The sequence below is a fragment of the Hemiscyllium ocellatum genome, chromosome 3 (genome assembly GCF_020745735.1).
Source record: "Hemiscyllium ocellatum isolate sHemOce1 chromosome 3, sHemOce1.pat.X.cur, whole genome shotgun sequence".
In the NCBI taxonomy this organism is placed as follows: domain Eukaryota; kingdom Metazoa; phylum Chordata; class Chondrichthyes; order Orectolobiformes; family Hemiscylliidae; genus Hemiscyllium; species Hemiscyllium ocellatum.
The window spans coordinates 7,131,031-7,147,770 of NC_083403.1; the positions used below are offsets into that span (position 1 = coordinate 7,131,031).

The window sequence follows — 16,740 nt, forward strand, 5'->3', positions numbered from 1 at the left end:
TGAGGAAGGAATTCCAGGCGTTTGTCCCATAGTTCTACCATTCCAGCCCAGGATGGGGAGTTACTTGGAGGCCAGTGGCTGTTCCCAAGCATCTGCTGCTCTCCAATGACATCTATCATTTTCAGGTAGTACAGGTTCCAGGTTTGGAAGGTGCTGTCAAAGGAGCCTTGAGTCAGAAGGAGTCCGAAGTGGAATGTTATCTAATGATTGCACAGTATTCAGGCAAAAACCATGTCCTGCAAAAGAGTCTAACCATCACTGCTTGCCAACCAGTGACATTGTGATCACTGAATCCCCCTCTGTTAGCATCCTTGGGGTTATCATTGACCAGACACTCAGCTGGACTTGCCACATAAACACAATGGTTACAAAGGAGGTCAGAGGCTAGGAACCCACCCCCTGACTCCCCAAAGCCTGTCCATTATCTACAAGGTACAAACAGGAAGGCAATGGAATACTCCCCACTTACCTAGATGAGTGCCACCCCAACAGTACTCCCGAAGTTCAACACTACCCAAGATAAACCCCAGAAACATCCATTCCCTATATCACTAATGCTCAGTAGCAACAGTGTGTACTACCTACAAGATGCACAGCAGAAACTCACCAAAATCCTCAGACAACACCTTCCCAACCCACAACCACTACTATCTATAAGGACAAGGGTAGTAGATGTATGGGAACACCACCACCTTCAAGATCCCCTCCACACCAGTCACCATCCTGACTTGGAAATACATTACTTTCCTTCCGTGTTGCTGGGTTAAAATCCTGGAATTCCCTCCCTAAGGGCATTGTGGGTCTGCCTTCAACACAGGGACTGCAGCAGTTCAAGAATGCAGCTCACCCCCACCTTCTCAAGGGGCAACTAGGGATGGGCAGAAATTGCTGGTGTGACCAACAATGACCACATCTCACGAGGGAAAACAAATCCGGATTTTAGGAAATAAACCAAAGAATTGTGGATGCTGAGTATCTGAAACAAAAACTGAAATCGCTGGTGAAAATTAGGTCTGGCAATGTGTGTGGGCAGAAAGCAGAGTTAGTACCTTGTCTAGTGACTCTTCATCAGAATTTTTTTAATTTCAAAAATACACTTTATTCATAAAATAACTTGAGGGTCTGTACAGTTGGTCATGCCATACATATGCAAACATTTGCATACAGAGATCAGAATTGATCATTGTTATATACAGGTCTGTATGTTTATCAATCATATGCCCATATATTTAGCTGAGGTGCCAGCAGAGCCCAAATGACTGCGTGGGCCTCCTGTTCTTCTTAGACAGGCAGATGTTACACGGTGGTCTTTCCCCACCGCGCCTTGGCGGCAGCTGCCCCAAGCTTCAGTGTGTCCCTCAACACGTAGTCCTGGACCTTGGAATGTGCCAGTCTGCAACACTCAGTCGGGGTCAACTCCTTCAGCTGGAAGATCAACAGGTTTCGGACCACCCAGAGAGCGTCCTTCACCGAGTTGATGATCCTCCAGGCACAGTTGATGTTTGTCTCAGTGTGCGTCCCGGGGAACAGACCGTAGAGCACGGAGTCCCCCGTCATGGCGCTGCTCGGGACGAACCTCGACAAACACCACTGCATTCCTCTCCAGACGTCTTCTGCATAGGCACATTCCAGAAGGAGGTGTGTGACAGTCTCGTTCCCCCCCGCAGCTGCTTCGAGGGCAGCGTGCGGTGTGGCTGAGAGTCCGGGTGTGCATAAAGGATCTCACAGGCAGAGCCCCTCTCACCACCAGCCAAGCCATGTCTTGGTGCTTGTTGGACAGTTCTGGCAATGAGGCATTTTGTCAAATGGCTTTGACAGTCTGCTCAGGGAACCGCTCGATAGGATCCACCCTCTCCTTTTCCCGAAGGGTCTCAAGGATACTACGTGCTGACCACTTCCTGATGGACTTGTGGTCAAAGGTGTTTTTCTTTATAAACTTCTCCACGAAGGACAGGTGATACGGAATGGTCCAACTACTCGGAGCGTTCTGCGGCAGCGAGGCCAGGCCCATCCTTCGCAACACCGGGGACAGGTAGAACCTCAGTACGTAGTGACACTTGGTATTTGCGTACCGGGGATCCACACACAGCTTGATGCAGCCACACACAAAGGTGGCCATCAGGGTGAGGGTGGCATTGGGTGTATTTTTCCCCCCGTTGCCCAGATCTTTGTACAGCAAGTTCCTTTGGACCTGGTCCACCTTTGACCTCCGTATAAACTGGAAGATGGCCCGGGTGACTGCAGCGGCACAGGTTCTGGGAATAGGCCAGATCTGTGCCACGTATAATAGCAATGACAGTGCCTCACACCTGCTGACCAGGTTTTTTCCCGTAATGGAGAGCGACCGTAGCTTCCATCTGCCCCGTTTCTGCCTCACTTTGCTGATACGCTCCTCCCAAGACTTGGCGCATGCCCCAGCCCCCCCCCGAACCAAATACCCAGCACCTTCAGGTGGTCGGTCCTGACGGTGAAGGGGATCGAGGATTGGTCGGCCCAGTTCCCGAAGAGCATGGCCTCGCTCTTGCCTCGGTTTACCTTGGCCCCCGAGGCCCATTTGAACTGGTCACATCTGCACATGAGTCTGCGCACGGACAGCGGATCCGAGCAGAAAACGGCGACGTCATCCATGTACAGGGAGGCCTCAACCTGCAGGATCCCGCTGCCCGGAATAGTCACCCCTCTCAGGCTCGCATCCTTCCTGATGGACTCGGCAAATGGTTCTATGCTGCACACAAACAAGGCAGGAGAGAGAGGGCAGCCCGGCCTGACTCCAGATCTGACTGGGAAGCTATCTGATTCCCACCCATTGATTGAGATTGCACTGACAATGTTGGTGTAGAGCAGTCTGATCCTATTGCAGATTCCCTCCCCAAAGCCCATTTTGGAGAGAACATCTCTCATATACCTGTGTGATATCCTGTCAAAGGCTTTCTCCTGGTCCAGGCTGATCAGGCAGGTGTCTAACCCTCTGTCCTGCACGTAGGCGATCGTATCCCTGAGGAGTGCGAGACTCTCAGCGATCTTCCTGCCCAGTACAGCACAGGTTTGGTCAGGGTGAATCACTGACCCCAGAGCAGACCTGACCCAGTTGGCGATTACCTTTGACAGAATTTTGTAATCCGCATTCAACAGTGAGATTGGTCTCCAATTTTTGAGTTCCTCCCTCTCCCCCTTCCGCTTGTAGATCAGGGTGATGATTCTGGTGTAGAAGGATTTACTGATCCTCATGACGTCAGCCTGAGATGACGTCGCCGAGCCGTCTTCTTCCTTCAGGCTGCTGAGCACGGAGCTCTCTTTGTGCACCTTCTGGAAGAAGAAACGTGAGCACGTCTCGCCCTGCTCCACCGAGCGGACCCTGGACCGGAAGATTATCTTGGAGGCCTCCGAGGCAAAAAGTGAGGTTTGCTGGCCCTTCACCTCCTGGAGGTCCTCCATTACATCGACTCCCATCGTCTGCAGCAGGAGCAGGGCCTGCATACTTTCCTGGAGCTGGGACAGTTTTCCCCGCCTCTCTCTTGCCTCCTGAACACCTTTGAGGATGAAAAACCTCTTGATGTTCCCTTTTACTGTTTCCCACCAGTCCGCTGGGGACTCAAAGAGGGGCTTCATGGTTCTCCAACCTGCGTAGTCCCTCTTGAGCTCCTCAATGTTTCCTGGATCAGAACTGATAGCAGCTTGGAGAAATTGGGGTTTGTGCTGACCAGAAGAGAAAACACAAATCCTGTCAGAGGGGAGCAGAAGCTCTTCATGGTGGGCGTACCCTGGGAGACGTGTCTCGGTCATGGTGGGCGTACCCTGGGAGAGGTGTCTCGGTCATGGTGGGCGTACCCTGGGAGAGGTGTCTCGGTCGTGGTGGGCGTACCCTGGGAGACGTGTCCCGGTCATGGTGGGCGTACCCTGGGAGAGGTGTCTCGGTCATGGTGGGCGTACCCTGGGAGAGGTGTCCCGGTCGTGGTGGGCGTACCCTGGGAGAGGTGTCTCGGTCATGGTGGGCGTACCCTGGGAGAGGTGTCCCGGTCATGGTGGGCGTACCCTGGGAGAGGTGTCTCGGTCATGGTGGGCGTACCCTGGGAGAGGTGTCTCGGTCATGGTGGGCGTACCCTGGGAGAGGTGTCTCGGTCTGACTTTAACAGGAAAACAAAGCAAAGGCCTCATTTATATCAGTGATCTGGATGTGAACATAAGAGATCCAGTTAGTAAGTTTGCAGATGACACCAAAATTGGAGGTGTAGTGGACAGCGAAGAAGGTTACCACAGATTACAACAGGGTCTTGATCAGATGGGCCAATGAGAAGTGGCAGATGGAGTTTAATTTTGATAAATATGAGGCGCTGTATTTTGGAAAAGCAAATCAGAAGCAAACTTATACACTTAATGGTAAGGTCCTAGGGAGTGTTGCTGAACAAAGAGACCTTGGAGTGCAGGTTCATAGCTCCTTGAAAGTGGAGTCGCAGGTAGATAGGATAGTGAAGGTGGTGTTTGGTATGCTTTCCTTTATTGGTCAGAGTATTGAGTACAGGAGTTGGGAGGTCATCTTGCAGCTGTACAGGACATTGGTTAGGCCCCTATTCGAATATTGTGTGCAAGTCTGGTCTCCTTCCTATTGGAAAGATGTTGTGAAACTTGAAAGGGTTCAGAAAAGATTTACAAGGATGTTGCCAGAGTTGGAGGATTTGAGCTATAGGGAGAGGCTGAACAGGCTGGGGCTGTTTTCCCTGGAGCGTCGGAGGCTGAGGGGCGACCTTATAGAGTTTTACAAAATTATGAGGGGCATGGATAGGGTAAATAGACAGAGTCTTTTCCTTGGGGTCAGGGAGTCCAGAACTAAAGGGCATTGGTTTAGGGTGAGAGGGGAAAGATATAAAATGGAAATAAAGGACAACGTTTTCACTCAAAGGGTGGTATGTGTATGGAATGAGCTGCCAGAGGAAATAATGGAGGCTGGTATAATTGCAACATTTAAATGGCATGTGGCTGGGTATATGAATAGGAAGGGTTTGGAGGGATATGGGCCGGGTGCTGGCAGGTGGGACTAGATTAGGCTGGGATATCTGGTCGGCATGGACAGGTTGGACCGAAGGGTCTGTTTCCGTGCTGTACATCTCTGTGGCTGTGTGAACTACCGAGGCTGACGATCTGCAACAACACGAGGAACTGCTGGAGAGATTGTTCTTCTTGCTCTTCATTTTAACAGAGGGCAGTTGAAAGAGAAGATTCCAAATCTTGGACAGAACAACCGAGATTGTCCCTCCTTGGAAACCATGGACACACAGACACTGACAAATCTCCAAGCTCAGGGCAGCTGGATGCCTTCTGGCCTGTCCGGCCCGGTCCACTGTTCCGGAAGTTCATGCACTCAACTCCATTCCCCACCCCCAGCCCCGCCCACCAGATCCCAGAATCCCGACACCCTTCAAAAAGCTAGCTTTGTCTTAAAAACATTCACACTTCAAATTGCCAAAAGACAGATGGCTAGGTTATAAACGGAACAATCCTATACATAAGGACCAATGTTCTGAAGATCAAGCAGTGCGTTAAATTGTCTCACATAACTGCTTTTACACTTGCACACTGTTGACATGCTGTTGTCTGTAAAGTGATGGTCATTTTATTCCACTACGGATCCAGGGTATTTTGGTCTTTTTGTGTTAGAATCCGTTCTCTGAAGCTTTCTTGGTTACCTTGTGTTTTGATCCACATGGAGAGAGAGAGAGCGGCGAGATGTGAGCAGATTCGGGAGGTCTCTGACAGCCCTGCAGCACTGGCTTTGCAGGAACCTGCAGCCCAGCCAATATGAAGGCTGTCGTTAGGATTTCCCTGACTGAAAGACTCCTTGGTGCCATTCCCCATTATCTTCCACAGCTAAAAACGTGCACCACTCGGCGTTTCCAAGTAGTAGAGTTCTCCCTGTATTTCAGTTAGATTGCAGTCCAACTCCTACTTCAGTTTGTGTGTGTTCCCTTCCACAGCAGAGGAGAAAGCCTCACAGAGATCTCAGCAAAGATTGCCAAAGCAGGAGCAGTCTGGATAAAATAAATACAGAGAAATTGTTTCCGCTTGTAAAAGGATTAAAGATGAGAGGGCATAGGTTTAAAGAGGTGTTTTGCAGAAGTTGCAAATGTGACGTGGGAAGAAGGTTTTCCCACACTCAATGGTTTGTGTCTGAGATGGACTGTCTACCAGTGCGGTGGAGTTGGATTCAACTGAGTATTCAAGAAAGCATTGGATAATTATTAATGGATAAGCACTGTGTGGCAGTGGAGTGGGAAAAGACAGGAGAAAGGCACAAAATCTTAATTCTCACACAAAAGCAGCAGTTTCTGGAGAGACTCAGCAGGCTTTGTGACCATGTCGAGAGAAAATAGTTGACATTTTGAGTCCGGTGACCCTTCTTCAGAACGGAAACTCTCCAGGGAAAGAACAAGGAACTTGACAGACCAGGTACAGGCCGTTCCAAACCTCTGCCAATCCAGATCCTCCTTCTAAACCTGTCACCCTCTGCTCACTGGCCATTCATGTATCGGTCTAGGGTTGATATACATGCTGATGATGGGGGAGGGAGGGGAAAATAGTGAGTAGATAGATGGGGACAGAGTCCAGAAAGAGAAAGAAAGAGAGAGAGAGAGAGAGAGAATGGACAGAAAAGTTAAAGGGATTGTTGATTGTCAGCCAGGGAAGAGGAGAAGGGACATGGATGATAATAAAGGTTACAAGTGGGTGAAAACAACCCAATCACAACATGAGCTGAACTGGGTAAAAGACATGGAAGGAGATGGCCAAGCTGTAAAATTATTGAACTCGATATTGAGTCCAGAGGGCTGCAGGGTCCCCAAGTGGACAATGAGACACTGAGCTTCCCTGCAGCACTGCAGCAAACCTGAGGCAGGGATGTTGCCCAGGGGAACACGGTGGGCTGTTCACGTGACAGGCAACTGGAAGCACAGAGTTGTTTTTACAGACGGAAGGTCGGCATTCCCCAAAGCTGACACCGAGTTTGCATCTCCTTCCCATCACTCACTCAGTATGGAAGAGCTTTCCTGCTGCTCAGAGTTGGACACACAGCCCCTCCTCCCATTCCGCTGGCCTGCCTGCCTGACATTCGCTGCTCACAGTGTGCTCACCTCTGTGTTGGGGAAATGAAGCATAGAATGGTGCCTGCTTTGCAGAACACCTACATTCCAGTCCGCTTCGAGGAAAGGTGACTACACCCGAAACATTAAACTTGATTTCTCTCCACACATACTGCGGGATCTGTTGAGCTTTTCTAGCAATTTCGATCCGACACATGCACTGTGCCTAATTGTGAATATTTCGAGTCCAGTAATCCTTCTTCAGAACACTGTTTTCTCTTCACAGGTATTACCAGACCTGCTGGAGTTCTCCAGCAATTTCTTTTTGTTTGTTTCAGATCTCCAGAATCTACAATCGTTTTATTTTTGATTAAATTTGTTGTCTAGTCTTTTCACATTCTGATCTGTACTTGTAATTTCCTGTCCTATTGTACAATTGCTGTTCTTTTCTCATTGTTTCTGACATGACACTGTGAACTCGCTGCTTGAATTTTTCTTTTGTACTATCCTCTCTTTCAGGCCATTCTGCCCATCCATGGCCCTCTATCCTTCACCATCATCCTAAACATTGTACCAAAATGTGGCCAATACCTTCTCCTGGTTGAACCAACCCCCAGTGCTCACCGTTCATTCACCTCCTCATTTGGGAGGGTTGGTCAGCTGCACACCCACTGTGGACATTTCTGCTTGGATTTGATAGCTTTGCCTTGTGTTCAATGATCATTCACATTGTCCCTTTCCAGCCTTTGATCGAAGGTACCTTGTTCTTCCAACCTCCATGCTGAAAACCACCAACATTTAAAGTCCAAGGAACCTCACTCAATAATGTAGATTTTGTGTGAGTGATGTGAGTGTGGGTGGGGCGGGGGGTGTGTGAGTGGGTGGGGCGGATGTGTGTGGATGAGTGGTGCTGGAAGAGAACAGCAGTTCAGGCAGCATCCAACGAGCAGCGAAATCGACGTTTCGGGCAAAAACCCTTCATCAGGAATAAAGGCAGTGAGCCTGAAGCGTGGAGAGATAAGCTAGAGGGGGGTGGGGGTGGGAAGAAAGTAACATAGAGTACAATGGGTGAGTGGGGGAGGGGAGGAAGGTGATAGGTCAGGGAGGAGAGGGTGGAGTGGATAGGTGGAAAAGAAGATAGGCAGGTCGGAGCAGTCCGGACAAGTCATGGGGACAGTGCTGAGCTGGAAGTTTGGAACTAGGGTGAGGTGGGGGAAGGGGAAATGAGGAAATTGTTGAAGTCCACATTGATGTCCTGGGGTTGAAGTGTTCCGAGGCGGAAGATGAAGTGTTCTTCCTCCAGGCGTCTGGTGGTGAGGGAGCGGCGGTGAAGGAGGCCCAGGACCTCCATGTCATCGGCAGAGTGGGAGGGGGAGGTGAAATGTTGGTCCACGGGGCGGTGTGGTTGATTGGTGAGGGTGTGTGATGTGTGAGTGGGTGGGGCGGGTATGTGTGTGTGAGTGGGTGGGGTAGGTATGTGAGTGATATGTGAGTGGGTAGTGTGGGTGTGTGTATGAGTGGGTGGGGCGGGTATGTGTGGGTGATGTGTGAGTGGGGAGTGTGGGTGTGTGGGTGAATGGGTGGGGCGGGTGTGTGTGTGAGAGTGGGTGGGGCTGGTGTATGTGTGATGTGGAAGTGGGTGGGGTCGGTGTATGTGTGTGATGTGTGAGTGGGTGGGGCGGAGGTGTGAGTGTGATGTGTGAGTGGGTGGGGCAGCTGTATGTGTGTGTGTGATATGGGAGTGGGTGGGGTTGGTGTATGTGTGTGATGTGTGAGTGGATAGGGCAGGGGTGTGAGTGTGATGTGTGAGTGGGTGGGGCGGGGGTGTGAGTGTGATGTGTGAGTGGGTGGGGTGGGTGTGATGTGCGAGTGGGTGGGGCGGGTGTATGTGTGTGTGTGATGTGAGAGTGGGTGGGGCGGGTGTATGTGTGTGATGTGTGAGTGGGTGGGGCGGGTGTATGTGTGTGATGTGTGAGTGGGTGGGGCGGAGGTGTGAGTGTGATGTGTGAGTGGGTGGGCGGGGGTGTGAGTGTGATGTGTGAGTGGGTGGGGTGGGTGTGATGTGCGAGTGGGTGGGGCGGGTGTATGTGTGTGTGATGTGGGAGTGGGTGGGGTCGGTGTATGTGTGTGATGTGTGAGTGGATGGGGCAGGGGTGTGAGTGTGATGTGTGAGTGGGTGGGGCGGGTGTGTGTGTGTGATGTGTGAGTGGGTGGGGCGGGTGTGATGTGAGGGTGTGATGCGTGAGTGGGTGGGGCGGGTATGTGTGTGTGTGATGTGTGAGTGGGTGGGGCGGGTGTATGTGTGTGATGTGTGAGTGGGTGAGGCGGGGGTGTGTGTGTGTGTGATGTGAGAGTGGGTGGGGCGGGTGTATGTGTGTGATGTGTGAGTGGGTGGGGCGGGTGTATGTGTGTGATGTGTGAGTGGGTGGGGCGGGAGTGTGAGTGTGATGTGGGAGTGGGTGGGGTGGGTGTGTGTGTGTGTGATGTGTGAGTGGGTGGGGCGGGTGTGATGTGAGGGTGTGATGCGTGAGTGGGTGGGGCGGGTATGTGTGTGTGTGATGTGTGAGTGGGTGGGGCGGGTGTATGTGTGTGATGTGTGAGTGGGTGAGGCGGGGGTGTGTGTGTGTGTGATGTGTGAGTGGGTGGGGCGGGTGTATGTGTGTGATGTGTGAGTGGGTGGGGCGGGTGTATGTGTGTGATGTGTGAGTGGGTGGGGCGGGTGTATGTGTGTGATGAGTGAGTGGGTGGGGCGGGTGTATGTGTGTGATGTGAGAGTGGGTGGGGCGGGTTTGTGTGTGACGTGTGAGTGGGTGGGGCAGGGATGTGAGTGTGACATGTGAGTGGGTGGGGCGGGTGTGTGTATGTGATGTGTGAGTGGGTGGGGCGAGTGTATGTGTGTGTGGTGTGTGAGTGGGTGGGGCGGGTGTATGTGTGTGTGTGGTGTGTGAGTGGGTGGGGCGGGTGTGTGTATGTGATGTGTGAGTGGGTGGGGCGGGTGTGTGTGTGTGTGGTGTGTGAGTGAGTGGGGCGGGTGTGTGTGTGATGTGTGAGTGGGTGGGGTGTGTGTGTGTGTGTGTGTGGTGTGTGAGTGAGTGGGGCAGGTGTGTGTGTGATGTGTGAGTGGGTGGGACGGGTGTGTGTATGTGGTGTGAGTGGGTGGGGCGGGTGTATGTGTGTGTGTGGTGTGTGAGTGGGTGGGGTGGATGTGTGTATGTGTGTGATGTGTGAGTGGGTGGGGCGGGTGTGTGTATGTGATGTGTGAGTGGGTGGGGCGGGTGTGTGTATGTGATGTGTGAGTGGGGGCGGGTGTGTGTGTGTGTGAGTGGGTGGGGCGGGTGTGTATGTGATGTGTGAGTGGGTGGGGCGGTTGTGTGTGTGATGTGTGAGTGGGGCGGGTGTGTGTGTGTGGTGTTTGAGTGGGTGGGGCGGGTGTATGTGTGTGTGTGATGTGTGAGTGGGTGGGGCGGGTGTGTGTGTGGTGTGTGAGTGGGTGGGGCGGGTGTATGTGTGTGTGAGATGTGTGAGTGGGTGGGGCGGGTGTATGTGATGTGTGAGTGGGTGGGGCGGGTGTGTGTGTATGTGATGTGTGAGTGGGTAGGGCGGGTGTGTGTGTGTGGTGTGTGAGTGGGTGGGGCCGGTGTGTGTGTGAGTGAGTGAGTGGGGCGGGTGTGTGTGTGGTGTTTGAGTGGGTGTGGCGGGTGTGTGTGTGATGTGTGAGTGGGTTGGTGGGCTGGGTGTGTGTGTGGTGTGTGAGTGAGTGGGGCGGGTGTGTGTGTGGTGTTTGAGTGAGTGGGGCGGGTGTATATGTGTGTGTGTGTGAGTGGGTGGGGCGGGTGTATGTGTGTGTGTGATGTGTGAGTGGGTGGGGCGGGTGTATGTGTGGTGTTTGAGTGGGTAGGGCAGGTGTATGTGCGTGTATGTGATGTGTGAGTGGGTGGGGCGGGTGTGTGAGTGGGTGGGGCGGGTGTGTGGGTGGTGTGTAAGTGAGTGGGGCGGGTGTGTGTATGTGATGTGTGAGTGGGTGGGGCGGGTGTGTGTGTGAGACGTGTGAGTGGGTGGGTGGGCCGGGTGTGTGTGTGGTGTGTGAGTGGGTGGGGCGGGTGTATGTGTGGTGTTTGAGTGGGTGGGGCGGGTGTATGTGTGGTGTTTGAGTGGGTGGGGCGGGTGTATGTGTGTGTGTGTGATGTGTGAGTGGGTGGGGCGGGTGTGTGGGTGGTGTGTAAGTGAGTGGGGCGGGTGTGTGTATGTGATGTGTGAGTGGGTGGGGCGGGTGTGTGTGTGAGACGTGTGAGTGGGTGGGTGGGCCGGGTGTGTGTGTGGTGTGTGAGTGGGTGGGGCGGGTGTATGTGTGGTGTTTGAGTGGGTGGGGCGGGTGTATGTGTGGTGTTTGAGTGGGTGGGGCGGGTGTATGTGTGTGTGTGTGAGTGGGTGGGGCGGGTGTATGTGTGTGTGATGTGTGAGTGGGTGGGGCGGGTGTATGTGTGTGTGATGTGTGAGTGCGTGGGGTGGGTGTATGTGTGTGACTGATGTGTGAGTGAGTGGGGCAGGTGTGTATGTGATGTGTGAGTGGGTGGGGCGGGTGTGTGTATGTGGTGTGAGTGGGTGGGACGGGTGTGTGTATGTGGTGTGAGTGGGTGGGTGTACGTGTGTGTGTGGTGTGTGAGTGGGTGGGGCGGATGTGTGTATGTGTGTGATGTGTGAGTGGGTGGGGCGGGTGTGTGTATGTGATGTGTGAGTGGGTGGGGTGGGTGTGTGTGTGTGTGAGTGGGTGGGGCGGGTGTGTATGTGATGTGTGAGTGGGTGGGGCGGGTGTGTGTGTGTGTGATGTGTGAGTGGGTGGGGCGGGTGTATGTGTGTGTGAGATGTGTGAGTGGGTGGGGCGGGTGTATGTGTGTGTGAGATGTGTGAGTGGGTGGGGCGGGTGTATGTGATGTGTGAGTGGGTGGAGCGGGTGTATGTGTGTGGTGTGTGAGTGGGTGGGGCCGGTGTGTGAGAGTGAGTGAGTGGAGCGGGTGTGTGTGTGTGGTGTTTGAGTGGGTGGGGCGGGTGTATGTGTGTGTGTGATGTGTGAGTGGGTTGGTGGGCTGGGTGTCTGTGTGGTGTGTGAGTGAGTGGGGCGGGTGTATATGTGTGTGTGATGTGTGAGTGGGTGGGGCGGGTGTATGTGCGTGTATGTGATGTGTGAGTGGGTGGGGCGGGTGTGTGTGTGAGACGTGTGAGTGGGTGGGTGGGCCGGGTGTGTGTGTGGTGTGTGAGTGGGTGGGGCGGGTGTATGTGTGGTGTTTGAGTGGGTGGGGCGGGTGTATGTGTGTGTGTGGGACGTGTGAGTGGGTGGGTGGGCCGGGTGTGTGTGTGGTGTGTGAGTGAGTGGGGCGGGTGTATATGTGTGTGTGATGTGTGAGTGGGTGGGGCGGGTGTATGTGCGTGTATGTGATGTGTGAGTGGGTGGGGCGGGTGTGTGTGTGGTGTGTTAGTGAGTGGGGCGGGTGTGTGTATGTGATGTGTGAGTGGGTGGGGCGGGTGTGTGTGTGAGACGTGTGAGTGGGTGGGTGGGCCGGGTGTGTGTGTGGTGTGTGAGTGGGTGGGTGGGCCGGGTGTGTGTGTGGTGTGTGAGTGGGTGGGGCGGGTGTATGTGTGGTGTTTGAGTGGGTGGGGCGGGTGTATGTGTGTGTGTGAGACGTGTGAGTGGGTGGGTGGGCCGGGTGTGTGTGTGGTGTGTGAGTGGGTGGGGCGGGTGTATGTGTGGTGTTTGAGTGGGTGGGGCGGGTGTATGTGTGTGTGTGAGACGTGTGAGTGGGTGGGTGGGCCGGGTGTGTGTGTGGTGTGTGAGTGGGTGGGGCGGGTGTGTGTGGTGTGTGAGTGGGTGGGGCGGGTGTATGTGTGGTGTTTGAGTGGGTGGGGCGGGTGTATGTGTGTGTGTGATGTGTGAGTGGGTGGGGCGGGTTTGTGTGAGTGGATGGGGTGGGTGTATGTGTGTGTGTGATGTGTGAGTGGGTGTGCATTTATTCCTCAAATCTCACTGGCTGTTGGCTCTGAGTGTTGTCCTGAAGGTTCTCAGCTGATGAGTTTGATTTTCCACCTCAGATATCCTTCCCTTACCAGGGATCCTGCTGACTCCGTAACTCCCCAATCTGACCACTAGACCAGGAGGAATCTGATTCTACTTTCAGATCGAGGGGGAGAGAGCAAAGAGATAAATTGACAAAGTGATAGTCCAGCTGAGGGAGAGATGTGTTTGTATAACTCTATCTTGCTGGGACTATTTTCCAGATCGAAACTGGCTATCATTCCTCAGGATCCATTCCTCTTCAGCGGAACAGTGCGGGAGAACCTGGATCCTCTGAGCCAACACACAGGCAGGGAGCTGCAATCTGTTTTGGAACAGTGTCACCTCCTGGATGTCATTGAGAGGATGGGTGAGGCCTGGCATGTTCACACTCACTGTGCGTTGTCACTTGGTCACTGTTTGCTTGGCTCTGACACTGATTGCTGTGCTGTTTGTCTCTGCCCTTCAGGTGGATTGGATGCTGAGCTCGGGGACAGAGGGAAGAATTTATCAATTGGACAGAGACAGCTGATCTGCCTTGCGAGGGCCCTTCTCACCAAGGCCAAGGTACTTCTCCAGGCAATAGCAATCATTTCTCCCTTCTCCTGGCTTCTGCTCTCTCATGGACGTGTAAGTGCAGAATCTTTGTACGCCCTTGAATGTATATGTCACTGCTGTCATTGCCTGATCAATAGTCAGCCCAAGGACAACACAACAACTCAGGATACTGTATGCTGGCATTTTGGGGCTACAGTAGTTAATGTTATTCTCTACGTCCCCTTACCAACAGGAGAATAACTCGGGAGAAGGTAGGACCACTCAAGGATAAAGGAGGGAAGTAGTGCTTGGAGCCAGAGGATGTGGGTGAGATCCTAAGTGAATACTTTGCGCCAATATTCACCCAGAAGATGGATATGGAGGGTGGTGAGATTTGTGTGCAGCATGCTAACATGCTCGGGCATTTTGAGGTCACGAAAGAAATGGTGTTGGGTTTCTTGAAGAGCATTAAGGTGGATGAGCCTGCAGGGACTGGTGCTGTCTACTCCGGGTTATTGAGAGACGAGAGAGGAGATTTGCTGAGGCCTTGACTAAGATCTTCATATCCTCATGAGCCACTGAGCAGATCCCAGGAGACTGACGAGTAGCTCCTGTTGTTTGTCTGTTCAACAAGGGAAATGGGGAGTATCCAGGTAACTATGGACCAGTGAGTCTCATGTCAGTGGTTGGGATGCTATCGGATAGAATTCCTAGGGGTAGGATTTGGAAAAGCATAGCCTAATTTGGGACAGTCAGCGTGGCTTTGTGCAGGGCAGGTTATGTCTTACAAACTTGATTGAATTTTTCGAGGAGGTGCTGAAGGTGAGCAATGAGGGGACAACAGTGGATGTTGTCTGCACAGAGTCTAGGGAGGCTTTTTCTAGGTACCTCATGGTCGGCTTATTCAGAAGATTAGGATGCGTGGAATCCACGGTGACTTGGCTGTGTGGATTCACAATTGACTTCTTCTTCATAGAAGGCAGAGGGTAGTGGTGGAAGGGTGTTTTTCAGGCTGGAGGTCTGTGACTAGTGGTGGTCTGCAGGGATCTGTACTGGGACCTCTGCTGTTTGTGATGTATATAAATGACTTGAATGATGGGTGGGTTAGTAAGTTTGCAGACAATACAAAGATCTGTGGAATCAAGGTTAGCGTAGAAGATTGTCCAAGGATACAGCGGGATATAAATCCGTTGCAGATATGGGTGGAGAAATGGTGGATAGACTTTAATCTGGGTGAGTGTGAGGTGCTGCAGTTTTGAAGATCAGATGTTAATGGCAGGACCCTGAACAGCATTGATGTGCAGAGGGAGCCTTGGCGTTCGAGTCCATCGCTCCCTGAAAGTGGCCACACAAGTAGGTAGGGTAGTAAAGAAGGTGCATGGTGTGTTTGTCTTTATTGGTCAGTGAATTGAGTACAAGAATCAGGATCAAGAGTGGTGCTGGAAAAACACGGCAGGTCAGGCAGCATTCGAGGAGTAGGAACCCTTCATCAGAAATGACTTGACTCTGATCTCCAGCATCTGCAGTCCTCATTTTCACCGACAAGAGTCAGGATGTCGTGTTGCAGCTTCATAAGACTATGGTTTGGCCATACTTAGTGTATTGTGTTCAATCCCAGTCGCCACATTTACAGGAAGGACATGGAGGCTTTGGAGAGGGTGCAGAAGAGGTTAATCAGAATGCTGCCTGAATTAGAGTATGAACCATAAACAGAGTCCAGAAAAACTCGGATTGTTTTCGATAGAGAATGGAGGCTAAGGGGAGATTTGATAGCAGTCTATAAAATCGAGATGCATGGTTAGGGTTGATGTTCAGAATCTTTTCCCCAGAGTTCAAATGTCTAAAACTAGGGGCCATGCATTTGAGGTGGGAAGGGGAGAGTTCAAAGGAGATGTGAGGGACAAGTTATTTGTACAGTGTAGTAGGTGTCTGGTATGCGCTGCCACGATGGTAGTGGAGGCAGGTATGACAGGGACGTTTAAGAGACTTTTAGAGAAGTAAATGAAGGGATATGGGCCAAGGAATGGAGGGATGTGGGCCAAGGAATGGAGGGATGTGGGCCCAGAGCAGACAGAAAGTTTACTTTGGTGTGATTTTTGGTACAGCATTGTTCTTCTGCTGTCCAGTTCTATGTTCTGTGTCATTGGACTGTGATAGTGTTGAGAGGTCGTGCTCCAATTCAGAATGTCACCATGTTGCCAAGGGTTAGTGCCATTGGGTGTCTCCTGTTATCATCCAGAGATGAATCAAATCAGCCATCTGTATTCACAACACAGGCAAAGAAAGCCTTCAAACACCCTCCAAATTGACCCCTTTGGTCCCTTTTGAATAACAAGTACCACACTTTGTGAATAACTGAAACCAGACACCAGAATTGTGTAAACAAAAGATGTAACAGTTTATTGATAAAATAGAGTAGCTCTATCAGAGCAAAGTTAAACCTCAAGATAATCCAATTCATACCTATAATTTGAACACATCAATATTGATTCTAGCCCCCAGTCTCACACAAAGTCAGAGAGACAAGCAGATACAGTTAAGGGATGAATCAAAAGGAAAATAAATAACTGGGATGTAACTGGGCAGTTCACTGAAGCAGACTCCACCCTCCGTCCCCTCACAGGCATGTGGAATTGTATCTTGCTTGGTTTCTGAAGAAGCCGATGCATGCAACTAGTTTCCAGCAGGCCCTGAGGAATATTCACTTTAAACTTAAAACTGCAGCTTTATTCCCTGAACTTCCCATACACTGACAATGGGAGGACAATCAGGGAATAATCAAACCTCCATCCTGTAGCTTTCACAGGCACAATCCTTCTGACTCTAACACAGTCCATAAATCCCTTCTATCTCTGGCCTCTTCATACCAGACTGGCTGTTTCCCCATGAGGTCTCACTTACCAGCTTGAGCATCATGCCTCTCTGGAGCTGAAACATTTATACAGCACTTTGAATAAGAACCAACCTCAACCTGCAACTAACTTCCCTGACTGTCCTCAAAAACAAAATGGTACTTTGTCATGAGAGGAAGCCATGACTGCCAGTCCATCAGTCACTCACCTTCAGCTCACAGCTCCAAACCATATC

General features: G+C 51.8%; 1 protein-coding gene across 3 annotated transcripts in view; it reads left to right on the forward strand.

Moving 5' to 3' along the window:
• Positions 1-16,740, forward strand: part of abcc10 (ATP-binding cassette, sub-family C (CFTR/MRP), member 10) — a 193,418-nt gene that overhangs the window by 159,229 nt on the left and 17,449 nt on the right. For all 3 annotated transcript variants that reach the window (XM_060848104.1, XM_060848120.1, XM_060848112.1), the window contains exons 19-20: positions 13,341-13,486; positions 13,586-13,683. In XM_060848104.1, coding sequence (XP_060704087.1) covers positions 13,341-13,486; positions 13,586-13,683 — 244 coding nt within the window. The remainder of the gene's footprint in view (positions 1-13,340; positions 13,487-13,585; positions 13,684-16,740) is intronic.